This window comes from Podospora pseudoanserina, chromosome 2, assembly GCF_035222485.1.
Source record: "Podospora pseudoanserina strain CBS 124.78 chromosome 2, whole genome shotgun sequence".
NCBI classification, from domain to species: domain Eukaryota; kingdom Fungi; phylum Ascomycota; class Sordariomycetes; order Sordariales; family Podosporaceae; genus Podospora; species Podospora pseudoanserina.
Genome location: NC_085921.1, coordinates 2921508 through 2947959, shown reverse-complemented (window position 1 = coordinate 2947959; position 26452 = coordinate 2921508). Strand labels below are relative to the sequence as shown.

At 52.8% G+C, this 26452-nt stretch overlaps 10 protein-coding genes and 1 non-coding gene across 11 annotated transcripts; 5 read left to right on the top strand and 6 right to left on the bottom strand.

Moving 5' to 3' along the window:
• The first annotated feature begins 428 nt into the window (after positions 1-428).
• Positions 429-2407, top strand: QC764_207580 (uncharacterized protein). Its single transcript, XM_062944478.1, has 3 exons — positions 429-797; positions 853-1199; positions 1259-2407. Exons 1-3 carry the CDS (start codon positions 533-535, stop codon positions 2288-2290), a joined length of 1644 nt encoding a protein of 547 aa, XP_062803304.1. The 5' UTR covers positions 429-532; the 3' UTR covers positions 2291-2407.
• Positions 2408-2413: 6 nt separating this feature from the next.
• On the bottom strand, positions 2414-2513 carry QC764_0038800. The gene has a single exon. It is a non-coding gene; the product is annotated as a tRNA-Ile (tRNA).
• A 126-nt stretch (positions 2514-2639) lies between these two features.
• Positions 2640-3863, top strand: QC764_207570 (uncharacterized protein; the record flags this gene model as incomplete). Its single annotated transcript, XM_062944477.1, has 3 exons — positions 2640-3321; positions 3492-3612; positions 3832-3863. The coding sequence occupies exons 1-3, from the start codon at positions 2890-2892 to the stop codon at positions 3861-3863; spliced, it is 585 nt and encodes a 194-aa protein (XP_062803303.1). The 5' UTR covers positions 2640-2889.
• A 1500-nt stretch (positions 3864-5363) lies between these two features.
• On the top strand, positions 5364-6014 carry QC764_207565 (uncharacterized protein; the record flags this gene model as incomplete). The annotated part of the gene is made up of 2 exons (XM_062944476.1): positions 5364-5618; positions 5680-6014. The coding sequence occupies 2 exons, from the start codon at positions 5364-5366 to the stop codon at positions 5737-5739; spliced, it is 315 nt and encodes a 104-aa protein (XP_062803302.1). The 3' UTR covers positions 5740-6014.
• Positions 6015-7114: 1100 nt separating this feature from the next.
• QC764_207562 (uncharacterized protein) lies at positions 7115-7438 on the bottom strand (the record flags this gene model as incomplete). Its single annotated transcript, XM_062944475.1, has 1 exon — positions 7115-7438. The coding sequence occupies one exon, from the start codon at positions 7436-7438 to the stop codon at positions 7115-7117; it is 324 nt and encodes a 107-aa protein (XP_062803301.1).
• Positions 7439-8608: 1170 nt separating this feature from the next.
• QC764_207560 (uncharacterized protein) lies at positions 8609-11381 on the bottom strand (the record flags this gene model as incomplete). The annotated part of the gene is made up of 3 exons (XM_062944474.1): positions 8609-11038; positions 11098-11135; positions 11195-11381. The coding sequence occupies 3 exons, from the start codon at positions 11379-11381 to the stop codon at positions 8609-8611; spliced, it is 2655 nt and encodes an 884-aa protein (XP_062803300.1).
• An 881-nt stretch (positions 11382-12262) lies between these two features.
• On the bottom strand, positions 12263-14237 carry QC764_207555 (uncharacterized protein; the record flags this gene model as incomplete). Its single annotated transcript, XM_062944473.1, has 5 exons — positions 13869-14237; positions 13587-13797; positions 12981-13352; positions 12490-12927; positions 12263-12430 (listed from the first exon to the last, which is right to left on the bottom strand). The coding sequence occupies exons 3-5, from the start codon at positions 13026-13028 to the stop codon at positions 12263-12265; spliced, it is 654 nt and encodes a 217-aa protein (XP_062803299.1). The 5' UTR covers positions 13029-13352; positions 13587-13797; positions 13869-14237.
• Positions 14238-14401: 164 nt separating this feature from the next.
• Positions 14402-19401, top strand: QC764_207550 (uncharacterized protein). Its single transcript, XM_062944472.1, is given in 6 exon segments — positions 14402-14739; positions 14806-17798; positions 17878-18226; positions 18244-18323; positions 18396-18506; positions 18567-19401. 6 exon segments carry the CDS (start codon positions 14530-14532, stop codon positions 19222-19224), a joined length of 4401 nt encoding a protein of 1466 aa, XP_062803298.1. The 5' UTR covers positions 14402-14529; the 3' UTR covers positions 19225-19401.
• Positions 19402-19436: 35 nt separating this feature from the next.
• Positions 19437-21889, bottom strand: SEN2 (tRNA splicing endonuclease subunit sen2; the record flags this gene model as incomplete). The annotated part of the gene is made up of 2 exons (XM_062944471.1): positions 21560-21889; positions 19437-21271 (listed from the first exon to the last, which is right to left on the bottom strand). Exons 1-2 carry the CDS (start codon positions 21588-21590, stop codon positions 19437-19439), a joined length of 1866 nt encoding a protein of 621 aa, XP_062803297.1. The 5' UTR covers positions 21591-21889.
• A 57-nt stretch (positions 21890-21946) lies between these two features.
• Positions 21947-24097, top strand: HSX11_2 (Ceramide glucosyltransferase). The gene is made up of 2 exons (XM_062944470.1): positions 21947-22449; positions 22520-24097. Exons 1-2 carry the CDS (start codon positions 22340-22342, stop codon positions 24015-24017), a joined length of 1608 nt encoding a protein of 535 aa, XP_062803296.1. The 5' UTR covers positions 21947-22339; the 3' UTR covers positions 24018-24097.
• A 280-nt stretch (positions 24098-24377) lies between these two features.
• SGT1 (Cochaperone protein) lies at positions 24378-26368 on the bottom strand. The gene is made up of 2 exons (XM_062944469.1): positions 25242-26368; positions 24378-25189 (listed from the first exon to the last, which is right to left on the bottom strand). Exons 1-2 carry the CDS (start codon positions 26085-26087, stop codon positions 24629-24631), a joined length of 1407 nt encoding a protein of 468 aa, XP_062803295.1. The 5' UTR covers positions 26088-26368; the 3' UTR covers positions 24378-24628.
• Positions 26369-26452: the final 84 nt, after the last annotated feature.

Here is a 26452-nt window from a genome sequence, read left to right as displayed (position 1 = left end):
GGACGATTGTTCGCAGCACACCGTGATTAGACGCTGCTATCGTCACGATCTCCGGGTCGTTTGAAGGCCGCTCCTCAAGAGCCGAATGGAAAGCTTTTTGATTGTTTGTTTATGAGATCAGCAAAAATCAGTAACACGCAGCAAACGAGTCTCTCCATTTTTTGTTGAGCCGTCCACCGGGGTTGGCCTGGCGGCGGCCTCCGCAAACAACGAACATCCCCACTCCTGACTCAGCTGGGAATACCCTCACTTTTCCGAATTCGGCATACTCCACCCTTCAGCTCTTTTGCTCCTGCACTGCCCGACTTCCCCAGCTGCAACGTCAGCGTGCTTCCAAGCCCAACATTCCTACCTGAAACCATGAGCCAAGATGACCGGATCTTGGCCCTTGTGCTTGTTTTGGCCTCGATGATTTGTTGAAATCAGTCCAAACAGAAAAAACCACTCGTCACTGTATGCATGGCAAGAGTTTGACGTCACTCGTATCACCCCACCGCCAAGCGATTGCTATCGAAAGTCCACAACTGATCGGATGCCAAGGCAGCGGGTCCCAGGACCCCGCAGCCCCTCCTCCTGCTCCCTCTTCGCGTTGCTGTGCACAGCCAGACCCGGTTTGGGTATATATTATACGTTTACCCAACTCGTTGCTGTCTATCTGCCATATTTTAACTTCTTCACAGTTGACTCTGCTAGTTGCGGCCTATTCCCTAGTTACGGTCCCCTAGTCTCACACACATCACACACCATGGCGTCCCTAGTAGAGACTCTCACTGCCTCTGGCGGTCCCGAGTCAGCGGGTATGTCATGTTCCAACAACAAACAAGTCTCGGGATTCAACTGACAAACATACAGGTTTCCTGAACGACCTCGTTGGTCACCTATGGCCCAATATCTGTGTTGCCGGTGGCGCCATGATCAAGCAGATTGCTGAGCCCATGTTCGCGCAGATGCTTCCTGCTCCCCTGAACACACTTCACTTCGCCAAGATTGACTTGGGCGTTCAGCCCATGACCTTCTCCAACGTGGATGTGCACAAGGTTGACAACGGTGGTATCAAGCTGGACTTGGATGTCAACTGGGATGGCAACTGCGATATTGAGATGGACGGAAAGATGATCCCTAAGGTGGGCGTCGAGCACGTCAAGCTGAGTGGCAGACTATCTATCCTGCTCTGCCCAATCACCAATGTGATCCCTCTTGTAAGTTGACCGAGGTTCTTTGGAGCAAGTCTAGGCATGCCTTACTAACAGACTCGCAGATTGGCGCCGCCCAAGTCTCCTTCATCAACCCCCCTTACCTCAAGTTTAACTACACAGATGGCGCCAACATTGCCAATCTTGGCTTCATCGACTCTTGCGTCCGCAAGGTCGTCCAGTCCATCATTGCCGGCATGGCCGTCCTTCCTAACCGCTTCCTCGTGAAGCTTGACCCATTCAACGATTACTTCAAGACCTACCAGCTCCCAGTCGGTGTCGTCCGTCTCACCATCGAGTCAGGAAGCAACTTTGGCGAGGAGCTCAAGTCCAAGAACATTTTCAAGAAGCTCGTCCACGATGTCCCAGACTGCTACGTCACCACCTCCCTCTCAGGCGAGACTCCCGGCTGGAAGACAGCCACGGTCAAGGACAACCACCACCCCGAGTGGAACGAGACCAGAGACTTTATCGTCTCTGACCACGATCAGTTGCTGGCGTTGGATGTCAAGGACTCAGACACCGCTTCCGACGATGACATTGGCCTCGCCACCATCACCGTCAAGAACCTCCTCCTGGCTCATGGTCAGAGGCAGGATCTTACCCTCATGCACAAGGGCGAGGAGACCGCGGGCAAGCTTACTGTCAGCGGCAAATACTACCAATTCATCCCCGATGCCACCAGCATCATCGGCGAGGAGAACCCCGCAGAGATCAAGGGCTTGCTCGCCGTCCTTGTTGCTGCTGTCAAGAACCTCAAGGGTGCTCGCGAGCAGCTCAAGCCCAGCGTCGCCATTACCTGGGGCGCGCACAAGTTCCAGACCGTCGTCAAGTGTGATGTTCCGGGCGGTGCTGAGGATATCCAGAACCCTCACTTTGACAATACTTTCCGCATTCCTCTCTCTGGCAGCATCGAAGGTGCTGCTCCTGTAAGAATTGCCCTGATGGATGGCAAGAACGAGATTGGCGCTGTTGAGGTGCCTCTTGAGGAGGTCCTTGCGTCGGAGAACTTGGCTTTGCTCAAGGAGTTTGATGTTGGTAACGGCCAGATTGTCAAGGCTGGTGTTGTGATCAGGGGTACCAAGCTTGTTGAGTAAGGGAAGGATAACATGAGGGATGGGGTAACAAAACCATAGCATTAGCGTTCATTATCAGAATTATGAAAAATAATTAATAACTCGATACAAAGTAAAAAATAAAATAAAAATGACAAAAGAATGTGCCCAATAACAGGATTGAACTGTTGACCTTCGCATGACTTGATATGACTCAAAGAGAGTAATATTAGTACGACGCTCTAACCAGCTGAGCTAATCGGGCTTCTGATTGGACGTTAGTAGTGTCGTGGCTACCATTTAAGAAGGAGATGGATGGGCGACTCCAAGACAGAGTTGATCAGTAGAGGGATGTATGCGATGAATGGCATGCAAAATGCAAGAGAAACCAGAATTTGAAGAGCCAGGTGCCAATTAGGAAGAGGGTCTTCGACATGAGAGGTAGGAGGGATAATGAGTGAGACTGTGAGAGGAAGTGGGATGTCGAAAGTACTCACTTCAACCAAGCAGCAAAATCATTGACGTCACAAAAGGACACCACCCACCACAGGCCCCCTATCCCACAAGCCACGCGAGTTTGATCTCCCCAGCCATCAACAATCATCCATTTCTTTTCTTTCCCAGGAATTGGCAACTCATCAATGCGCACCTGCATCCTCTCCCCCCTTCGAATCAAGTCCACACTAGTCACCACTACCACCACCACTTACACCCCACGCTTACTACTCTTACCGACCACCACCGAGATCACCACTCACCACCCCATCAACTTCTACCCTCAAGCACGCACAATGTCCTCCTCTCACTCCAAGACCCAACTCAAAGGAGGCTGCACCTGCAAAACCGTCCAGTACACCATCACCCTCAACTCGGTGGAAGATGCTCGGACAACACTCTGTCACTGCAAGTCCTGCAAGCGAGCCTTTGGGACAAATTACGGACTCACAGCCAAGGTTGCCTTGGATGCTTTCTCGTACAATGACGGGACAGAGACGCTCAAGAAGTACACGCAGCAGAACGGGGTGACGAGGGAGTTTTGCGGGGAGTGTGGGGTTTTCATTTGCGAGTATGGTGTAAGTACCTTCTCGCCCTCTTGATTGCATCCCGTATTTGGGGCAGTGATGGGACAGCCAACATGACTGTCAGGACTTCAGAGATGGTTTCTTGGATCTCGATGTTTTGCGGGAGATATGATACTGAAGGATGGCTTTACGTACACAATGGACTAATCGAGAAATGGCAGAAAGAAGCAGCCGACAAGTTTCGGTATGTCATGTGGGGATCTCTTGATGAGCCAGAAAATATCCCGCCAAAGGGGGAGTTCTTTTGCAAGGAGAGGGCTTCTTGGATGCCTGAGATCAATGGTAGGTGTGCTTTTTTTTCTTGCGAGGGAAATTTCGTCCGAGTGAAGTTGGGAAGTTGTCACGAAGGATTCGATAGTGTGGAGGATTGTTGGTGGGAGAAGGTTTTGGGGTTTGTCAGGAAAGGAAATCCGAATGTTGGGTGCTTGGACCTTTGATTCCTGTTTGATGTTCATCAAGGATCCAGCTTTTGCTCAAGTTGCTGATTTCGTTCTTTTGCAGGTGTCTTTCACAAACGCGAGATCAAGGAGTAATCGGTCGATTTCGGTCTGGACCTCTGCACTAGACGTCCATTGCCGCCAGCTCAATGATATTCCAGTGTCAGTTGCTGCTGCTGTTGCACACTGTTTGAGGCGGCAAGCGGAGGTCTCGGAAAGAATGGTCTCGGATTGTCCACATGAGGAGCTTGCGGGAATGTTTCTTTTGGGTATTATCTCTAAAAGTGTACGCAAACAGATGAAGACTCTCGGCTTGCAGATAGGATGCTAATGAGGGTGTAGAATCCTCACTTCCTGGCTTTGTTGGCTGTCGAAGGGTTCAGACTTCTTCACCTCCAAGCCCGAAATAACCGAGTTCATGCACCAACTTCCTCTTGGTATGAAAGCCACATGTCCCAAGAACAAGAATAGGGATCGCGCCAAGAATGTCGTGTCGTCCAATGTTTTATCGAACTCGATGGAACTTTTGTAGGGTCTGGCGAGACTGGGACTGGCAAGCGCTGAGCCGGAAGCTGGTTGGTGGTGAGTGACGGGACCTCGAGTACTGATTTTGGCCGGCCTCACTTCCAGAAAAGAAGCAGCCTTCTGCAACACACCGCCGCTGCATGGATGAAGGCCCTCAACGTGCTTGCTTGTTTGTTGGTGCGGCGGCAAATTGCCGTGCTTCCGGCTTTTATCGTCGAATTCTGTCATATTTTGCTGACGAGGCCTAGTGCGGTTTAATGATGTATCTATTGGTGTAACTCGTATCCGATGGGCCATGATGGCGGCTGATCCTGACAGATTACCACCCCCCATGGGCCACGCTGCCGGCCGACTTCCTTCATCTGTTCGTGCCGAAGCGAGCCATTCTGTGCAAGCTGCCACCGACCCCAGCCGAGGTGTCATTGTTTTCTTTTGCCCTGTCAGGCACCCCCTATTCACGAGGTGGTTGCTCACCGAGTGTCTTGTTCCCTGCTATGCTGTCTATCACTACCAGATAGGAACAGTATATGCGTGAAGATTGATGGCCTTGACTAATCTGTAGGATTTTCTCAGACTTCTATTGGAAGTCAAGTTCGGGAAGTTGTCCTTGAAAAAGATGCATCCTGCAGGAGGGTTTGCTTTCGTCCACCACACAGTGTTGTCGACTTGCCGCTGTCGATACTCCAGTTGAGTACCACCTTGTGACTATGCAGGCCTCGGAAACGAAGGAACCTCATGATGCGAGGTGGGGTTCAGAACCCCCTTGAGATGTGTGTTCCGACATCAACTCCAAAGGATGGTGGTGGTCGAAGAGAGCTGAACCAATAACCCAAGTCACGTTGCGCTCTGCTCCGTATCCGACTTCGCCTCCATGGGAGGACAGGATCCGATGAGGGAGACAGATGATGGGAGACCGGAAAATACTATAAAGGAGAGCACGCCATCCCCGACAACACCTTAACTCTTTTCTCTCTATCAGCACTTAAGCCTTTAAGTATCCTTACCACCTTTCTAATAATATCATTACCACCAGTACCTACATCCTCTCAGTATCTATTACCACCGGCCACCATGAAAATGCAGTTCTCCAAGATCTTCCTTCCCCTCGCCGTCGCCACCACCGGCCTTGCTGCCCCCGCCCAGGTGGACACTGCCCCCGTCCTTGTCGACCGCCAGGTCACCCTTCCTCCAGTGGACGTCAACACCTGCGTCAACAGCCTCGTCGGCATCCCTCTCTTCCAGGCTCTTTGCTTGCTTGGTGCCATTCCAACTTTGAACCTCAGCAATATCGCAGCCTGCCTTGGCCGTGTCACCAACATCGCTCCTGTATGTGAAGCCCTTTCTTCGTTGGCCGATATTTAGCTCTTTCGTCTCTAACATTCAACAGCTTTGCGGCTGCGTCGAATCACTCCCTGCTCTGGGTCCCGTTTTGGGCAGCTTTTGCTAAATGCTCCTCAAACCAACGAGGCAAGGCTCCGAGCACTGAAGCGCACAAGCCGCTGGGAGGACTGTGAATAATGGGAACGGTGAATAGGGGATTTATGGGTTGATGATCACATCTTGAGACGAGCCTGGGACTGCTGGTTGGGATGGATGGATGGATATAAGATATGACAGATTTACCGACACTCCTCCATGAACTCTTCTTTGTTTAATCTTGTCAGGATGATCATTACTAGCCACTCATTACATATCATTTTCACATGTGGTGATTTTTGAAACAAACTTTGTCCCCATTGATATAGTGTGACGATGAACTAAATCGACACTACAAAGAAAACCAGGGGTATCGCAAGAAACGTGAGGAAGACTCCGAAACTGCCAAATAACCCTGTCAAACCACTTGGTGTGTTGTATTGCTGAGGCTGAGCGGGTATATAAGCCTAAGCACCACTGCACCAAACCCAACTTTATCAACGCCAACCCAAACCATCTCATCCAACCTCCACCCTAGACCAACTTGTACCATCCAACAATGAAGCCTGTCCAACAACCAAACCCCATAATCCGCAAGCCACACCCTAACCGTCCACGAAATCTCACGCTAGCCTTGCCCTTTGGCAAAAACCTTTCCTCCACATTCTCCTTCCAGTCCCGCCCACAACTCAACGTCGAGCCTCAACCGGCGCTCAAACCGGCGCCACTAACAGCCTCAAACACAGAAACGTTCACTAGCTGGAACTTACACTACAACCGTGAGACTCCAAGCTTCCAAGGTTTCTCCTGGCCCTCGGGTGTTGATACAACCGAATCCCGCTCGCTGTCGACAGATCTCTTCTCTCCTCGCACTATCCCCCTGGACACCTCACTCGGGCGTGCCATTCAGTAAATACGCCGCGAGCTGTCTGCACATCCACTCATCCCACTCTACCGTCTCCTTATCCGGTTCTCTGTCAGGCGGGGTGGCAGGGAGGCGAGCATACTGGTGGTATCCCTGCCGGTCAGCAACAACCTGCTGAGGCATAGGAGAGGGGGTGATCACACACCGACATTGCCGCTGCAGCTGGTAATTACCATTCCCCTCCGCCATTGGCGTCCCTCTGCCCTCCTAAGACAAAGACCCATCCCGACTAGCAGGCGGTGTCTGCTCCTCCCCCATCGCCTCCACCTCCTTTTCCTCTCCCCTCCTCGCCATCCGCCACCTCCCGGCCCTCTCCGACCTCCCCCTCTGCTCCTCCCTGATCTCCGCCTCCGTGACAAAACTCTCCTCCTTCTGCCTTTTATACCTCTCCAGAATCGCCCCAAAGCTGTAATCTGGCATGTCATGCTCTGGGTCGTAAGTCGGGGGGACAGACCCTTCTGGTGTTTTCTGATAGGGGGGTTCACCCATGATGTTGCGCCTTGCGCTTTCGGCTTTTATCTCTTCTTCCATGATGTAGGAATCTTGGGTTTGGCGGTAGAATTCGAGGAGGAGGGAATCCCAGGTATATTCGGGTAGGTCGTACCTGAGGTCGGAGATGGGGTGTTTGTAACCCTGGGGGATGACGCCTGTGGCGGGGGCGCCTGAGAGGCGGGAGGTTATTGTGGCTGAATGTTGTTCTGGGGTGAGGTGGGAGAGGAGGGGGGTTGGGCGGCGGGGGTGGGAGGGAGGGTGGGTTGGTGGACTTGGTCGGCTTGGTGACGCGGTTGGGTTTGGGTTTGGGCATTGTTGCGGTAATGGAACAACACAATATACCGGGATAGAATAGGTAGTGATGAATTGATTGTTGTTCTTCGAACGATTGTTGACGAACGTCACAGATGTGCTGCCTAGGTTTGGTGATGGGATGGACGCTGCTTCCGACGAAGAAAAAAAAAGGAAGGAACCTCGCTTTTTTTTTTTTTTTCATACGAGACATTTTTTTCTGGTGGCTGATGTAAAGTTTTCAGTGGCATGAATGAAGATAAGCCTTCCGACTCTACGGTTTCCAGACTTTGGATTGCTTAGATCCAGAAGCGCTGCCCGCCATGGCGCCTGTGGAAGAAATGGCCAAGATTGAATCAAGAGGTCTCCACAGGTGAAAAGCCTCGGCCATTTTCACCTATTGCATTGGCTTTGACCTTGATATGCGGCCTGTTATGTGCCCCTGCGTGACAGAATAGATGGGAAAGAAGCTGGTGGTATCCTAACCCGTCTGTGAAGGGATTTTGGAAGTGAGAGTCACTGCAAGCTAAATGGACTGAAAAGCCAGAGAAGGATCTTTCATGATAGGCAGTGAGAAGACGTCCTAGGGCAGTCAACCTCCTAGGGTAGTCAAGAAAACTTCATGAACATCCCCTCTGTCCCCATCCCAACATACCAAATCACGCACCCCAAGATCAAAGCTGGGATACGGTCCAAAGTCCATAGACCTACACATGACACGCCAAACACCCCAGGACCATTTACCTCCGTGGCCTCCGGCGACAGAAATTGGATAGAGGCATCGAGACAAATGCGTGACCTGGGAACTCGCCGCCGCCGCCTATAAGATGGCCAGCCAGAGGAGAATGAACTTCATTCACAGGGGTGTCAGTCACTTGAACCAAGAAACTTTGTATTTAAAAGAGTCTACCCAGCAGGATTGCCTCGGACTGTTTACCTTCATCCAATACCTGACCTGATTTTGCCCTACCAAACCACGGCGTCATACACATCGCCTTCCCATACCAGTTGATGATACATGCATGTTCTATATCCAATGCTTGTGCATCCACTTGTTAGTGACAATATTCCACATGTTCAACCGAGGGCGACGTACCGTCATCTCAAATCAAGTCGACATCATAAAGGGGTATACGCACTTCCTCCCCAGGGATTCCAGCCCTTACCCAAGACACATCTTCTCCAATCCTCTTCACGGACCAGACGCCCCAACAGAAGCCAGCATCTCCTTACAAATCTTCAACCGATCATGCGCCTCATGCAACAACTCCGAGTACGCCTCCGCAAAAATCGAATGCAGCGCCTCCAACAAATCCGACAAGCCATCCACCAACGTCCCCGCCGTAGCCACCGTCAACTCGTTCATATTCGCAACATTCGACAAATAAGCCGACACTCTCCGATAATTAACCGGCAACACCTTCGGCGGCCGAAACGGCGAAGTAGGATGGCTGCTCATGTCATGGACCGAGTCATGCTTGCTGATAGCACGCACAAACGACCAGATACACAGGGCAGCGTAGTACATGACCCATGGCCGGTGAGGGTCGGGCTCGCTGCGGCAGGAATAAGACTGGACCTCGATGGGGGGCAGGTGAACACCCCCGAGACCGATGCGGTCACGGTCAATGCTGCTGATGCTCCCGCTGCTTCTCCGTGGGTCGACCAGCACACGGTGAAGAAGCTTGAAGGAATGAAGCACGGCGTGGCGGGTGGTAGGCAACGTTGCCCAGTGCTTCATGCGAGCAACAACGTTGGTGTAGTCCCGAACCGAAACCTTCCTACCCAAAAGACGCCTGGCTCCAGCATACACCTGACAGTCGACAATATCGACGTGCAAGCTCAGCTGAGCAAGATGGTATAGGACAGCGGCGCTGTGGATGGGGCCGTTGGCACCAGAAGGCTGGGATACAGGAGTCGCAACTCCAGGACTCCCCGTCGTGCCCTGCGCCACGTCGAAACTGTACTTCCAGTCGTCGTATGCCTTGAGAAGAATCTTCTTCCATCCGTCCTGGGTCTCGCTCGGTGGGTTGGTGAAGTCCAGCCATTTGAGGTGTGTTTCCCTGTGGCTGAGATGCCAACCAACACTGAGAAGACCACACATGATGATCATCCGGCCGAACGAATGAGTCTTGACCTCCTTGCCATGAAGGGCACGCTTCAGGCCGTCCAGAAACGAAATGGTCTTTACACCATACATCCGGAGATTCTGATCGAGCTGCCGTACAGTATCCGGGTTCGAGGCGGTCCAGAGGTTATCGTCACAGGGGAGTGGCAGCCGTATCTCATGCGGAGCCATCTGTGCAGCGTGGCCAAACATTGCTGCATGTATGATGTCCATCATGAAGGCCGCAAATACCACCCGGTGCATTGCTTCCGTTTCCGCCCATCGACACCACCACGTATGGGAGTCGAGGCTCACCCCGTGTGGATGATCGGCTGAGGTCACCTCCGGCGGGGACTCGCTTCCCGAACGCCCAATCAAGGGGCTTCCTCGACGGAGGAGTGTCAGTGCCACCGAATGGTAAATATGCGCCCGTTCGTGGAGCTTCCGAGAAGAATACATCTTCTCGTAAAACTCCAGCAACAGCAAGGCCTGGGCGACCCAGAGCGCCACGGGTGGGGAAGCTTCCTCCGCCGTTACAATCTCCCATCTCACGCCGGTGATCATGACATCGGCAAAGCCACCATAATCTGGCAGGTTTCCATTTGTGTCCCGTCCACGCAGAGAAATAGCACCGAGCGATATCATGACCATGAGGAGGAATATTGAACAGCGGTTGCTCAAGAAGGTGGGCTGATGTACGATGGGTAATCGAGGAGATACATGATCCCAGTATTCCTGCAGACAATCGCGCATCATCTCCACACTCAGTGCAGGCATGTCACCGCTGCTGTTCTGCTGTGCCAGACTGGCAATCAGAGGCTCCGCCTTGGGCTGCTTTTGCCGGAAAGAATGGAACCAGCGCAGTACTTCCTGTCTTCGGAACTCGGACAAAAGCTCGTCGTTCTCGAAGCGGGGAGGGGTTTCGAGTTGTGACCGGCCACCACTGGTCAGTGACTCGTAGTCGTAGTGAATGTTGTTGTTCAGAGTTGACTCGAGCCCACCATCCATGAATGGGAGGTGAGACACACTGAAGTCGCCATAAGGGGCGTGTGGATCGAACAGCCAGACAGCAAAATTCTCGTGGGAAATATCGTCGTGGGGAAACTCGACGTCGACGCCGCGGTACGACACGGGGTTCTGCGGCTGTGGCGGCCTCTCCTCACGAGGGTAATACCCTGGCTTAGGCCTGATTATGTTACACTCCATCTCGGGCATTTGGGGGTGCCAACCAGGCTGATGGGTAGATAGTCTCGGCGGGGGAGGATTTGGAAGGGTAGGAGGCTGGCGCGGTCTCGGCTCGGGGGCCAGCAAGATGGCGGCATCGTGAGGGGCATTCGGAACCGACGGTCGACTTTCGGCGCCAGGAGTAGGTGACAGAATGGCGCTTCCAGATGCGGCGGATGACTCGTCCTTGACGGCACTGAAGCTGGGCATTCGGTTTCGGGGTACGTACGACGACGAATGCCTCTTCCTGTGCCTGGCGAGAAGGTCGGCTCGTACAAACTTTTGTTCGCACTGTTGTTCCACAGCATCGTCAGTGTCCTGTGTGTCTTGCATCGATGGGTCAAACGTACACCCGGTACATCGCAACGAAAGATCTCCTTGGGCTGATCTGAGGTCTTGGTCAGCTACAGGTGATGGCGCACACGCGCAGGAAACAGCAGATCGCACGGTTCAACTGGTGACGCTGGAGATGCTCGGCTCTCGAGTAGAGCTTGTCACAGCCCGGGTAGGGGCAGCTGAAGCGACGGGGCGCTCCCTTGCGGCTCGCGCGTTTGTATGTGGCCGTGGGAGTGCCGGCGCCATTTTCGATGCCATTTTGAGGCTGCTGCGGGGGAGAAGGTTGTTGGGTCGCCATCGGTGTCGTCTAGCTAGTACTGGAGACGGGGGCTCATTCTTGGGGTCGTGAAATTCGTGGACAAGGCCGCAGCGCGCGCCTCTCTCTATCTGCAGCGAAAGAAGGACATCTGAACGAGCTTTGCAAGAAAATTGAATGGCAGGCTCGAATGTTTCGAGAGAACGATAAAGCATCGAATTCCATCAACAGGGGCCGATCCGGGCAGCTCCCAGCTCTGGGCCTGGGCGCCTCTGCGGCGCGGGGCAGTTTACCCCAGACTTTGGCGCACCCCCACGCCCAATCTCCACCGGCCCCCGTTCGAATTACCCCCCTCCACGTGGAGGTACAAGTGGTACTATTACTTTTACATTTGACGACGATATCTGTAGCCGAGGAGTCTCTGTTTCTTTTTTCTCATTTCGGTGAATTTGACAGCGAAAACTTCCCTCGTCAGAGTCTTTTTTTCAGGAGTCATCTTGGGCGTTAATGGCGTGCAACCCCTTAGGTATCCAATGCCGCATAGGTGGTGGACCACGGGCGGGAGCTTGGGCACCCAATGCACTGAGAGCTTGGGCGACAGCTCGACGTGGGGGTTTGAGGGGGGTCCCCCAACAGAAAGCCAAGCAGCATTTCACAAAAAAAGGCTCTGACGAGAAAACTTTGACGAAGATCTCCCGGCCCGAGATAAGCGATGCCAAACTCTTTGTCTAGTGAATCTAGCTCAGCCCTGGAGCTCCGCGGAGCTAGTTTCAGACCAATACATTTCTTCCCCTGGAACAGTGGGTCCTTAGAGTTGAGTTAGAGGTTCACACAGAACAATTGGAATTGCTGTGAAGATGGCAACAGTCGAAATATCTCAGTGTCCTCCATTGCCAGATAGCCGCGAATACCATCATCTGCATTTAGCAGTTTTCCCAGTCCTCCCTGACAGTGACACTGAACTTCTCCTTGAATGTCACCGTGCCCTTGGCATGGTAAACTCCCTTGTCATCTTGCTTCTCGCAGTTCCTACAAACGTCATATGCTCCATCAGCAATGGCGTTCCACTCGACCTCCTTGTCGACCGTATCCTGGTCTACAGTTAGTAAACAGACATCAAAGCTTACAGCACAGGGTGACCAAAACGTACCTCATTGCACCAGTAGATGGCAGTGTGATAGGAGCAGCTGACACGTCCACACTTGCCCGGATTGTTGCTCGCTTTGCCCGACAAGCCACGCAAGTACGAGACCCCCTGGCCAATACGATACTCGCTCTGCGGCTCCCCGGGAATATTGCAGTCAGTAGACACCACGTTGCCCAACTCCGGGTCGTTGTCCGCCCTAAGGCCGAAGCGCGAGGGCAGCTGGACGGCGGGCAGCTGAGCCACAAAAGATTCGTTCCAACCAGGGAAGTGGGCTTCCATCCTGGCGACTGCCTCTTCGATGGTACCGGTGACAGCGACCTTCTTGCCATTGGGGTCGTTGATGTTGATGGGGAGGTTCCACTGGACCGGAACAATCTCGCGGCCCTCCAAGCCAATGGAGACAGTGGCCTGGTCAAGGGAAGCGGGGGCGCTGTGAACAGCCTGTGACACGAATTAGCGACTTGTTCCGGAAGACTAGCTGACGATGTTCATACGCCAAAGAGAGCCAGGAAGCCGGCGAGGCGGGTGATGGTGGGCACCATATTGATAGACTTGTTGGTCCTTGGTTGAGTTGTTAGTGTTGGTTCTGATCGAGTTGGTGAAGAGAAAGAGAACCTTTTAGGCAACAAAAGAGAGGGAAGCAGTTTGCTCAAAAGAGACGCTCAATATATACTTGCTCAGGAACAATAGCACGGCTCCGTCAGAGATCAATCGCTCCTGCCCAAGATACCGCCCGTAACTGAGAGACCCGCAGTGAATTTCGGCAGCAAGTGACTCGTAAGCGTCCTGCTTTGTTGAAAAACCAGGTTCCAGGATTGTCTTCAGCTTTCGTACGTACAATCCACCGCCTTCCAGAGTATTCCGCCCTATTACCTGTTATGATAGAGCGTTAAACCGTCCTTATCCGCTATTTGTTTTGTTGCACTCACAGGCAGTTGCTCTTGCGCGGTTCGGCTCGGGTGAACGGTCATGGATCAGGAGGCTGATACAATACAGTATCTCCAGATCTGCCGGAGACCTACTCACTAGAGTGAATAGACCAATCGAGTTGTCACAGCGCAATATCCTGCGCAAGAAATCTCTCCATTTTGTGCTGGTCCTTCATGCTTTCGATTCTCTGTTTCAGTTCCTGATATCGAACAACGAGCATCGTGTCGTACTAAGAGCTCCGACGATGAGAGGGAGGCTGGAGATTGGACTTCAAATATATTAAGAAGTTGACCATATAGGTCAAGTGATAGTACGCTAACTCTTTGTCACCGAAGTTGCCTTTCTGGCTGTCATGATTGAATGCGGAATTCTTCTAGTAATCTTTGCCCGCGTGTCAGCTCCAGCTGGCAAACATCCAAGATTCCTGTATATCTAATGGGGGCTCGACTGACCTTCCGCATGTTGAAATCTGGCTGGTGACATGCCCATGGTAATGTTGGCCATATCACGCACAAACCAAATCAGGATCGCAAGACAGCACAAGTCACAACGAGTACACCGCCAACGGCGACGACCTCCCAGCACCAACGTCCCTTCTTAACCCTCCCTCTCTAAGCTCCTCCCTAGCCTCACCAAAAATCCCCAATCCTTTCAAGATAGCCCTCCTCCTCCTTCCCGGTCGAAACCTCCCCATAATCACATTTAACCATGGATACCGACCAAACCGCCCAACAACAGGTTATTGCCCATTCTATCGGTCACGTCCCCTCGGCAAGAGGGCAAACGCTGCAAGGAAGATCAGAAAGAAACAAGCTTTTCGGATTTTTCCGGAAATATGGCATATTGCAATGGAGGCTGAAGTTGGAAGTTTGGGAACAAATGAAGGTTGCACTTGCATATCTCGTGAGGTAGCAACTACCTTCCTTTCTTGGCAGCATAATTCGAGAAACGGGAAAGCACTGGACTTCGGACTGCAGCAGGAACCCCGCGTCCACCATATTGAACCGCGATATTGAGGCGCCTTTGCCGACACCGCCCTTCGAGGATTCTCTGTAGAGATTGCTCGAAACATGCTCTTGATCGGGAATCCACCTGAGGATATCATCATCCAGCATGGACTTCGCAACCTGTACCGACGACGCGTCGTTTGGACCGTCGGTCCAGGGCTGCCGAGGGGATTTCGACTTCACTCTCAAATTTGAAAAGATATTTCTCGCCATTATTCCAGCTGCCATTTTCATTGCACTTTCTCTACCAAGAATCGTCCAGCTACACCGCAAGCCAGGTATTGTTGGAGGGGTTATTTTGCGTTACTTGAAGCTGGTGAGAAATCCAGCTGCCAAGTGTGCCCCTGTTTGATCATGGGCTGACAGTTCTTTCTTTCAACAGATATCTATAGCCATCTACGGCATCTTTGTGTTCTGCCAGCTAGTCTTGAGCATTGCAAAATCACGGAAATTGGGCATATACTTCATTCCTGCCGATGCCTTGGCTCTCACATCTAGTATTTGCATGCTTCTACTCTCTTCCCTCGAACACACCAAATCACCACGTCCATCCATCTTCTTGAACGCCTATCTCTTTATCGCCACTCTCCTGGATATCTCCCAGACTAGAACCATATGGCTGGCATCCTCGAATCATGACGAGCTCAACTACGCTAGCATCTTCACTGTTGGCGTAGCTATCAGGGCTCTTCTTATTGTGCTCGAATCCCAATCCAAGTCAAGATGGATTCTACAATGGGAAAAAGGTGCCCACAGTCCCGAGGAAACAGCAGGTCTCTACGGTCTTGGTGCATACTTCTGGCTCAACAAGCTGTTTTTGAGGGGATATCGAGGTGTCCTCACCATTGATGATCTCTTCCCCTTAGACCATAATATCGCTTCTGCCAAGCTGTACGCTGAAGCTGGTCATAATTTCGAGGGTACAAAGCTGGGAAAGCGGCGGCACGGACTGGCAAAGGCAGTCATGAAAGCTTTGGCTGTGTCCTTTTTGTTGCCCGTCGGACCTCGTATTGCGTTCGGGGCCTTCCAGCTTTGCCAACCTTTCCTCATCGAAACACTCCTGGGATACCTTGAACAGCCCGTCGAAATGAGTCCGAAGAACATCGGATACGGATTGATCGGCGCGGGACTGCTTATCTATGTCGGTATGGCAGTGTCATCAGCCTTTTACTGGTACTTTCAAGAACGCGCCATGTACATGACCCGCGGCCTACTTGCCGCTGCCGTGTACAGAAAGACAACCGAAGCCAGAATCTCAGCTGCCGACGATTCGGCCGCCCTCACCTTGATGAGTGCCGATATCGAACGCGTTCTGGTCGGATGCTTGGAGATGCACGAGTTTTGGGCCAACATGGTCGAGGTCGTCTTTGCCTGCTGGTTACTGTCCAGGAAAATCGGGGTTGCCTTCACCGCCCCTGTCATTGTCGTCGGCGTTTGTGTTGTCTGCTCCTTCTTCCTTGCCAAGCTTACTGGCCCTAGGCAAAAGGCTTGGATGGAGAGGATACAAAAGCGAGTAGGGCTCACCACGAACATGATCACACAGATGAAGCACCTCAAGATATCTGGCCTCTCGGCTCCAGTTGAGGAGTCGATTCAGGCCATGAGGGTGGACGAGCTCGGGGCTGGGGCAAGATTCCGGATCGTCCAGGTTTATGCAGCGGCAGTGGGTTACACTCCGTTGTGCCTTTCCCCTGTTGTAACCTTTGCCTTTGCCTCCAGGACATTAGATGTGACTACGATCTTCACGTCCATTTCCTACATTCTGCTGTTGGCCAACCCTCTGGGATCACTGTTCCAGCATATCCCAAGTTTCCTGGCGGCCCTGACGTGTCTGAATCGCATTCAGGCTTTTCTGGCACAAGATTATCGCACCGACTTTCGCCAGTCCGAGATCCTTATGGACCGCAGTGCCAGCTCACCCACGTCAAAGCTGGGTTCGGAAAGTGTTGAGGTTCACGCCGACCCCGGCCTTGAGATCACGGATGGCAAGTTTGGTTGGGACAACGACAAGACTGCTCTTCATGATATCGATATCCGCATCCCACACTCCAGTTTGACCATCGTCATTGGGCCCGTGGCTTCTGGCAAGTCGACGCTCTGCAAAGCTTTGCTGGGCGAAGTGCCTGTATTTGGAGGTACACTTCATGTGGCAAGCCGCTTCCGCAAAATTGGGTATTGCGACCAGACCCCTTACCTCTCGAACGCAACAATCAGGGAAAACATCATTGGCTTCGACGCCTTCAATCAAGAACGATTTGACGAAGTCGTTGAAGCTACCGTGCTTCGCCAAGACCTCGAACTTCTGCCCCAAGGTGACGAGACCAATGTTGGAAGCAATGGGATATCCCTGAGTGGAGGACAGAAGCAACGGGTGTCGATGGCCAGAGCTTTGTATACGGACTCGAAGTTGTTGGTTTTTGACGACATTCTCAGCGGCTTGGACGCTGACACGGAGGAACAAGTGTTTCGCCGTGTCTTCTCCCCGGATGGCTTGTTACGTCGGAGAGGAGCTACAGTTGTCCTTTGCACCCACTCCATCCGACACCTACCATCGGCAGACCACATCGTCGCACTGGGTTCAGATGGCAGGATTGTCGAGCAGGGGACCTTTCAGGAGCTGATGAAGAATGACATGTACGTCAACAGCTTGGGTGTCCAGGAGTGCGATGCCGCAAGCTCGAAGGAGGATTTGGCAGTACAGGAAAAACCAGGTCTGAGCACGACTCTGAAGATGACCCCGAACAAGGTCACGGCCTTCAGCCCAGAAGCGGACAAGACGAGGGCAACGGGCGACTTTACGATATACCAGTATTATCTTGCTCGCCTCAACCTCTTTGGCGTTATTGTATTGATCATGGCAGGCTTCGGCTGGGGTTTCTGCATCAACTTCTCCACAATCTGGCTGAAGTTCTGGTCAGAGGATGTCGCATCGCCTCAGCCACAGCGGTCCAATGCGTTCTACAATGGATTATACGCGCTGTTCCAGTTGGGTGCACTGATGTCTCTGTTCCTTTCGGCTTTGGTGGTCTTTACCTCCATGATCACAATATCAGGGGCTAGACTACATCTCGAAACGCTCCGAACGGTCATCAACGCGCCTCTCAAGTTCTTTACGACAACCGATACTGGTATCGTGACCAACTTGTTCTCACAGGATATGACTTTGGTCGACGGGCAGCTTCCCATGGCGCTTGTCAATCTCATACTGTACATCTTCAACTGCCTCGGAATGGCGGCAGTGGTTGCTACAGCGTCCCCTTATCTGGCCGTTGCTTACCCGTTCCTGGCGGTGGTCTTGTACGGGATTCAAAAGTTTTATCTGCGGACGTCGAGACAGATCCGATTGCTGGATTTGGAGGCCAAGAGCCCGCTGTAGTAAGTACCCCCCCCCCGCGCGCGCGTTGAGGATGAAACCAATCTTGACTATGAATAACTGACATTGATGTTTAATAAGCTCCCACTTTATCGACACGATCAAAGGTCTCGCTACATACCGCGCCTTTGGCTGGGTGCCTGAGTCTGTCAAGAAGAATGACATCCTCCTCGACACTTCTCAAAGACCGGCGTATCTCCTAGCCATGATCCAGCGCTGGCTGGCTTTTACGCTGCAGATTGTTGTTGCTGTGTTGGCAGTGGCGGTGATCACCCTGTCGACGCAGATGCGCACAAATACTGCGTTTACTGGAGCCAGTTTGGTGACGCTGATGATCTTTGGGGAGGCGTTTTCGTACATTATCAGGTTTTACACCATGTTGGAAACGTCGATTGGTGCTGTCAGTCGGTTGAAGGCGTTTGGGGAGACGGTTAGGAGTGAGAATAGGGAGGGAGAGGATTTGCTGCCGGGGAGGAGTGGCCGGCGAAGGGAGAGATTAAGATGACGGGAGTGTCGGCTTCGTATGGGTATGTCTTTTTATCCCCCCCCCACCCCCTGACGCTTTTTTCTAGGTCCAGCCTTGACAGTTGTTGTTACAGCGGGGACGAGGATGGCAAGCCGGGAGTAGAAGGCCAGAACTTCGCCCTCAAAGATCTGAACATTGATATCCTTCCAGGTCAGAAGGTGGCCATCTGCGGTAGAAGCGGCAGGTTCGTCCCCCTTCCCCCCTCTACTCGTCTCCAGTCTTGACAATGAGCTAACATCACCAGCGGCAAATCCTCCCTCCTCCTCCTCCTCCTCCGCCTCCTCGACCCTATTTCTTCCCCCGCCTCCACCATAGAAATCGACTCTCTCCCCCTCGCCAAAATCCACCGCTCCACCCTCCGCCAGCGCATCATCGCCGTCCCCCAAGACCCAGTCTTCCTCCCAGACGGAACGTCCTTCCAAGCCAACCTCGACCCGTTTGGGCTCGCCTCCGAAGAAGAATGTCGCTCCGTGTTGGGGATTGTCTCCCTCTGGCAGTCCTTTGTTTCGGAACGAGGCGGCTTGCAAGCGCCCATGTCATCAGACACGTTATCTCAGGGACAAAAACAGCTTTTTAGCTTGGCGAGGGCGATTCTCAGAGGACGGATCCGTGGTAGAGGCAAGGGGAAACAAAACGAGGGAGGGGTGCTGCTTCTTGATGAGGTTAGTTCTAGTGTGGATAAGGATACTGACGAGGCGATGCAGAGGATGATTTTGGATGAGTTTGCTGGGTATACCATTGTGATGGTCAGCCATCGGCTGGGTATGGTGATGAATTTTGACAGGGTGGTTGTTATGGATGAGGGGAGGATCGTGGAGGATGGTAAGCCGAGAGAGCTTGTTGACCAGGAGGGTTCGAGGTTTAGGGATTTGTGGATGGTGGGGAGGAGGAAGAGGAATTGACGTTCTTGGGGCAAGGCAAACATGTGCGAAGGCGGGCACCAAAAGAGATACAAGATGATGAAACGAGCTTCAGATTTGGGACCCAAGGTCCATGCCTTAAAACTGCCTGCCTTTTTCCCATGCCATTCCATGCTGCCATTTTGTTGTACAGAATCCAACCTGAAAATACCAACGCCGTCCCAATGCATTTATAGGTTATACAAAAAAGATCATCATCTGTTGCGGTTGACGGAAAATCTCCTGACCATAACCTCCCGTATCTTGTACTTCCTGAGAGCAGCAGCAATGCCACCCTCCTTCATCGCCTCATCGAAAACAGGAGGAGGCGGCACGTCGACGTAAACAAGCACCAGACTCTTCAAGACGTGTGACAGCACACGGTTGACACCCATCAGCCAAGACCACGACTTCTTCGGCTTTTGATGTTCGTATTCCTCCCACCGAGCATCCGAGAAAGCAGGCATGACCATCAGGCCAAACTCACTGTGATCAAACACCGGACCACGTTGGTACAAAATCCAATCGACACCAAACTTGATGCCATGACGTGGCACCCAGCCGAGGGAGCGGAAGTGATGATAAACGGCGTAGTGTACGAGAAACGGGTCGTCAGGGTGAAGACCAGCCGAGGGGGGGAAGTAGGAATAGGAGCGGAAAAGACTGAACAGTCGCTCGTTAGAGATTGGTTCTTTGGTCTTGGGGTCGATGACCTTGAGAGCGCCAAGTGAGAAGGCGAGAAAGAAGGCTTCTTCGGGCGCGAGCTGGAAGTGTTCCTTATCCTGAATCTCCAGAGCGGTAGCAGGGACAGCAAAGCTATTCGACTTGGCAGCTGGCTCGGCTGGTGACACGAGACCGGGACTGGGCGGATCACCACGGTTGAAGGTGGTGGACTCGACTTGGGGAGAGAAACGGACGCTCTTTTGACGTTTGGCAACGGGCTGCGAGGGTTCTTCTTTATCCTGGACGGAAGAGCCGGTTGCTGACCGTTTGGTAGGGGTGCAGCAAGGTGTGGGTAGCAAGTCCTCGGGGAAGATGGGCTTGTGTGTTTCCTGAGCGTCACCTACCGTGTGGGCAAAGGCACTCGCCTTTCCTGTATGACCACTGAGGCCATCAATCGGGCTGACACCATTCACCTGTTCGCCAGAGACATTCACAGTGGATGCCAAGCCCGACTTCGTGACAAGGTCTGCTGCTGAGTTGGGCAGGGCCAGCAACTCTGCTGGGCCAGTGGGTGGTCTCAGCTCTGTAAGCATCATGTTGTTCAGGGTGCCATTGATCTTCGCCAACGAGTTAGGCAACGCAAGAATCTCTGCAGGTCCGACAGGGGGCTTTCCGTGCGCTACATGACCGTTGGACACTCCATTCTCCAGAGGCGGCGAGGGTAGTCCAGTAGGGACTGGGTTCTTCAGTTTCGGCACCGAGAATGACTTGACCACAGGCTTAGGGAGCTTCAACGGGGGGAGCTTGGCAGACACGGCCTCTTCCTCAGGGGCACTCTTGGTCTCAGGTCGGGGTTCGGTTGTTACCGGTGGTGTTTGGAGGGCAGCCTCGGCAAGCCTCTGGCGTTCAATAGCCTCCAGCTCTGCCTTTGCTCTTTCCCATTTGGCAAGGCGGCGTTCCTCACGACGCGACTCTGTGCGAACCTCGCTCACCGTCTTTCCTTCAGGCGAACCTCGCCGAGCGAGCTCCCTCTTCAGCCAATTAGGCTCACTACGACTCAGACTTCCTTTGCCAAAGAATCCCTGCTCCCAGAGAGCCCGGATGGACGCTTGGTCTGGGACATGAACAGAACATGTATCTGGATCCCATACTCCAATATGGATGACAGACGGTTCTTTGGATGGCGGGGACAGAACCTGTCTCAACCAGGCGTACACCAAGTGAAAAAGAGAGATTGGGTTGTTTGGATAGAACGCAGGTAAAGGGAAGGTCCGAATGGGTGCGGGCAGCGCATAGATTTGATTCAATGGCGTCCTCGGCGACCCAGCTGGGGCCCTTGTGGTTACTGTTTTGCTCGACTCGCCGGGAGGCGCAGTCGCGGGACTGACTGTAGGTTCAACCGTCGCCATTGTCACTCATATCGACCTGAGCTAGGAAACGTCAGTATGCAGTCAAGATGGCAGCTGTGCATGATCCCCCCAAAAATTGTTTGACTCGACATTGCTCAGATACCGTTGTAGTCTAATACATGGGCATACATTGAGCATCCACTGAAGGATATTTGCTCTAAGCTCCAAAGTAGTCATCACCGCAATGTGTGCCATACCAATTGGCCTCACTCGAGGGCAATGGTATCGGTAGAAGTCGAAGAAAAGGGAATGATGTGTTGACTCACTCTTGCGAGGTACAAACAGATTGTGGCCCATTCAGCGGTCCCAAAGATATCTGCTGACAGCAAACAAAGATGTCAAGTTGACATATCGCACACGGGGTGTTCTGTCACATCCGGTGGAAAGAAATGGTTGCGATTATGCGACTTGTTGTTGGAATGGAAGTGGAAAGTGGGATGCAGCTGACAAGAGCTTGTGGGAAGCTTTTGAAGCTCCCGAAATTTTCTGCATTTGGCCTGACTTGTCAGGCGAAAAGGCACTCACCATGCCCTGGAAGTGTGGGTCACTCGAAGGTTGCCGGCCGGCAGTTTATCGGAACATCTGGAATAAACTTCCAGGTGCCCCCCGGCCGTTGCGCCAAAATCTAACGGGGGCTCTCACTGGAGCTCTGAAGAAGCTCCGCCGAGCACCGTCATCAGAAATCCAACGGCCCAGCCGGAATCTTTGTTTTCGAACTTGTCATCTACCAGAAAATGTCTCCGGCGCCTCCGGAGATGCGCAAAATACCCTCATCCTACCGCGCCCATGCCTGCAATGACTGATCACATCGCGTGTTGTGGTTACTCTTCGCGGTGCGAGGGTCGATCGGAGAGGGCAGCGACGCCCCACATGGGGACTTAGCTTCTAACATGCGACTTGTTGCCAGCCAGCCATGCGCCTCTGTTTTTATTATATCCTGTGTCACCGAAATCTCCCGTCAGCAAAGCTGCTGATCACAGTCACGATCACGATCACGATCCTTTCCTTTTCTCCTAAGTTTCTGCGCGCGTTGCTATTCTATCTCGATGCCTGCTCACAATGACCAAATGCCGATGATCGTCCAGGGCGCGGCCTTGGTCAGCTTCGTTTGGACCTGCATCATCGTTTCCGTTCAAGGAATTGGTATCTGCAAAATGTACGACCATGACGTCCCACCATGGTACTGTCTTCGGTGTTTACTAACGACCACCTCTTTGTGTCTTTAGCCTCCGAAACAACTCAGCTCCTCACCCAAAACCTTTCTCCCCAACCCTCGAGAAAGATGAAGTACCGCACATCACTGTCATTCGACCGGTAAAGGGCGCTGAGGCTGGCCTCTACGAATGTCTCGCGTCAACCTTCCAGCTTGCCTACCCCAAGTCGAAGCTCACCATCTACCTATGCGTTGATTCGACGAGAGATCCCGCCTACCCGGTTCTACAGAAAGTCGTCGCTGCCTATTCTGACTTTGACGCCAAGGTGTTCGTTGAGGAGCAAGATCCTGTTTTGCATGGCGATGGTGGGCACATTGACAAGCTTGGGCCAAATCCCAAAATTCGCAACATCAGCCGCGCATACCGAGAGGCTAAGGGCGATATTATTTGGATAGCAGACTGTAATGTTTGGCTTGGGGCCAACTCAGCAGGAAGAATGGTGGACAAGCTGGACGGTTTCTTGCCCGATGGAACTCGCACCAAGCCCTACAAGTTTGTCCACCAACTACCTCTCGTTATTGATCTTGAGACGCCAAAGACAGCGACAGAAGAGGAACAGGCACTTCTGTCGGGGCCTATCAACACCAGCGCGCCAAAGAGCCTCCTTGACTATGGCGGCAGGCTCGAAGAAATGTTCATGGCAACCACCCACGCAAAATTCTACAGCGCCATCAATACAGTTGGTATCGCCCCCTGTGTCGTTGGCAAGAGCAACATGTTTCGCAAGTCTCACTTGGAACGCCTGACCGACCCTGCTCGAAACCCCCTCATCCCCCCCGCCGATGCTGCTCGTGGGCGGGGTGTCGACTATTTCTCGTCCTACATCTGCGAGGACCACCTGATTGGCGATCTGATTTTCAAGTCGAAGATCCCAGGCTTCAAGAACCATGGGCTCGTCCACGGCGAGGTAGCTATTCAGCCCATGTCGGGCATGACTGTTGCCGCTTACATTGCTCGCCGTGTACGATGGCTTCGAGTACGAAAGTGGACCGTGTTAACGGCCACGCTTGTGGAGCCAGGTGTGGAATCTCTGATCGGGTGCCTCCACATGGCCTTTGCCTTTACAACATTGCCTTGGTTCCGCTCCTTTTTTGGAATACCTCCCACTTGGAAAGCGTTTGGTACCATTTGGATCTCGGCCGTCACTGTCTGGATGGTCGTGGACAGATTGCTGAGTGCCAAGCTGCATAAGCTGCAGAGTGTTGATGTGGATGAAAACACGCCGGCTTTTGCCCTGGGCTCGACGCGAACAGGAGGAATCAAGAAGAAGCCGTTTTTGACTTGGTTTGCCGCTTGGCTGGGGAGAGAGTTTCTGGCATTTCCCATCTGGACCTGGGCTGTCCTTCTTGGAGCCACGGTGAATTGGAGGGGTCAGACTTTCAGGGTACGTCCGGATATGAGCGTCACCCGGCTGGATGATGTGGAGCGGACAAGTTTGCGGCCGTCGACGCCGGTCGCGGCTGAGGGCGCAAACAGCTGCCGATCGACAAGTAAGGATCGCGTTGATTAGACCATGAGCATGATGCATGAGCGGGCGAATACTTGATTATACCCCCTTTTTTTAGAACATAGAATTGTAATTAGCCTACCTAGATGATGAACATCTCACGACACGCCCAGGTTTGATTCTTGCAAAAGACCGAGCTCACTTGGTAAGATGGGCACTGTCGCAGATATACCCAGATCTTGGTATCTTGGAACATTGTTCAAGTGTTCTACGCCTTCTCAACGTGCAATATCCCCCATGAGCTACCCTCGAGGCCTATAAGTGGCCTCTTGACGCTCCTTCCAAATCCAAGAGCCATCCTTCCTGTTGGGAATACCCCTCAAATGTATAAATATCCTGGTTCACATTCCAAAGACCGTCCAAGGCCGACTTGTCTCATCTCCGAACCATCCCTTCACCTTGCACGATCAAAGTAAAAAATATTCCTCATTACTACCAGCCCAGTTTGCTTCGCTTTTGTAAACACTCCAACGCCAGCGCCTAACACAACGCCATCATCCCCTATCCACCACCCTAATAAAGCATGATACAAAAGTTCACGTCGCTATCACTGCCATTAACCATCCAACCGGTCCCACTTCTCAAGAGAATAAATCCCAACCTCGGGACCACCTTCAACTATCCCACTTCTTGACCTCGACACCCTCAGGCGGCACCGTCTCCACCTTCCTGCCCTTCACATCGCTCCAGTCCGTGCTGAGAGCTGTCCCATTACTCTCAGTAAAACTCTTCATCATGGCGCGTTGCTGCTCAGGGGAGGCGTCCTTGTAAAGCTTCTTGAAGAAGGCATTGACATCACTCTCAGTGTCCTCGACCCCTTCCAGCTCCTCCAGCTTGTCCCAGTTCTTAGGTCCGGTCCGGCTGCTGGTGGGGTAGGCTGGAGCAGCGGCAGGTTTGACAGCAGGAGCCGAAGCCTGGTTGGATGAAGAAGGGGTGACCTCTTCAATATCCTCTTCTTGATCCGCATTCTCTACGATGCCGATTTCCTCCTTGCCCCACGAGCCCCACTTCCCTGGTGTAGCTTTCTGCAAGACGAGCTCAATCTTCGATGGGGTGGCGGTCCAACGAGAACCAGCGGGATTGATCTCGCCGCTCAGGTGCAAGGTCGAGAAAGCCTCGCGGTCGCCAGGCTTTACGTATGGGGCCGCGGCGCGAGCAATTGGTGATATTTGAACCTACAGCCCGTTAGTAGCCGATCAGCATGTGCCCAAGTTCAGATTGGCATACCTGGTTCTTCGAGAACTTGACGTTAAGCTCTTCCTTCTTCGTACCCTTGACAAACAGTGAGACTGTTACATTTTGGTTGGACTGGTAAAAGTCGGTACGAAGCTTGAGCTTTTCATCGGGTACACTTCCCGGCGCAGGCTCGCTGGGCTTTGCAACCGGCTTCTCATCCTCGCTGTCCAGCTCCACAACCAGAGGCTCGGCCTTCTTCTCGACCTTCTTCAGCTCTGGCTTTGGTGGTATCTTGGAAACATGGACTTTGCGCCCTGGGTCATTCTTCGGCAGCCTCTTAAGAATCCCCAAAACGACAGTTCTCCACGTATACGCTCGTTTCCACTGTGACTCAAACCCAGTCTTGATCGTCTTTGCATTTGGGTCTTTCACGCCTGGATCTTTCAAGCTCTCCCTCATGGAGTAATCCGGCTGGTTCGCGTTATCGGCAACCGCATCCTCGTATGTAACCGTGTAGTACCCGTCGGCATCAACGTTCTTCTCAACCCCGTCATCCTCACGAGCTGGGCGACCCTCTGCCAAGAGCATGCTCCATTTGGCACAGCAGTCCGAGTCGGCATATTGCTTGAGTCTGTGGTAAATGGTAGCACGGCGATACTGGGCGTCGATCATTTGCTTTCTCCCAGATCCTCTCTCGGCAGCAACGTGATACGCAAGTTCGGCATCGCGGAGGGCATCCTCATAGTTCTTAAGTTCGAGGTGGGCGTGCGAGCGGGCCAACAGCCAAAGAGGGGAGTTTGAATCCTCCAGCGCCTTGTCGAGAAGGGGAACGGCAGCGGCCCAATCTTTCTTTTCGACGGCCTCGAGGCCACGGTAGGCGTACGATGTAGCCGCCATCCTGGTGAGAAGTTGCTGGGAGGTCGGAACGGGTCGATCGGGTAGGTACCTATCTAGTTCCGTCTTGGCGATGATGGCAGCTGGGAAGAGGGTGATGGATGGATGAGAAGATATCAACGGAGGCGGAGATAGGTTGTTACAAACAAGTAGTTGAAGGGATATTTGTAAGTGACAGACAAAGTGAAGCTGGAACTTTGAATGAGAAGTGTAAAGCTGGTTGGCCCAAAGATACTTGTCGAATTGTAAAGAAGAAGCCTAAGAGAGCTGCTGACCAGGGGAAGCTTTGGCGGGGTACCACACCAACAAGCTTGGGACTGCCTGCAGCCAACCTAATTCTGCCACCTGCGGATGCCTGCAGAAGTGGG

What these genes read in the sequence shown, in the direction of transcription:
- QC764_207580 (XM_062944478.1), top strand. Translation starts at nt 533, where the DNA reads ATGCCAAGGCAGCGGGTCCCAGGACCCCGCAGCCCCTCCTCCTGCTCC. An exon ending in TGGCGGTCCCGAGTCAGCGG is followed by an intron (nt 798 to 852) that starts GTATGTCATGTT and finishes ACAAACATACAG; the next exon opens with GTTTCCTGAACGACCTCGTT. An exon ending in TCACCAATGTGATCCCTCTT is followed by an intron (nt 1,200 to 1,258) that starts GTAAGTTGACCG and finishes ACAGACTCGCAG; the next exon opens with ATTGGCGCCGCCCAAGTCTC.
- QC764_207550 (XM_062944472.1), top strand. Translation starts at nt 14,530, where the DNA reads ATGGACTTCGCAACCTGTACCGACGACGCGTCGTTTGGACCGTCGGTC. An exon ending in GGAGTGTCGGCTTCGTATGG is followed by an intron (nt 18,324 to 18,395) that starts GTATGTCTTTTT and finishes TTGTTGTTACAG; the next exon opens with CGGGGACGAGGATGGCAAGC. An exon ending in ATCTGCGGTAGAAGCGGCAG is followed by an intron (nt 18,507 to 18,566) that starts GTTCGTCCCCCT and finishes TAACATCACCAG; the next exon opens with CGGCAAATCCTCCCTCCTCC.
- HSX11_2 (XM_062944470.1), top strand. Translation starts at nt 22,340, where the DNA reads ATGCCTGCTCACAATGACCAAATGCCGATGATCGTCCAGGGCGCGGCC. An exon ending in GGAATTGGTATCTGCAAAAT is followed by an intron (nt 22,450 to 22,519) that starts GTACGACCATGA and finishes TTGTGTCTTTAG; the next exon opens with CCTCCGAAACAACTCAGCTC.
- SGT1 (XM_062944469.1), bottom strand. Translation starts at nt 26,087, where the DNA reads ATGGCGGCTACATCGTACGCCTACCGTGGCCTCGAGGCCGTCGAAAAG. An exon ending in TCAAGTTCTCGAAGAACCAG is followed by an intron (nt 25,190 to 25,241) that starts GTATGCCAATCT and finishes AACGGGCTGTAG; the next exon opens with GTTCAAATATCACCAATTGC.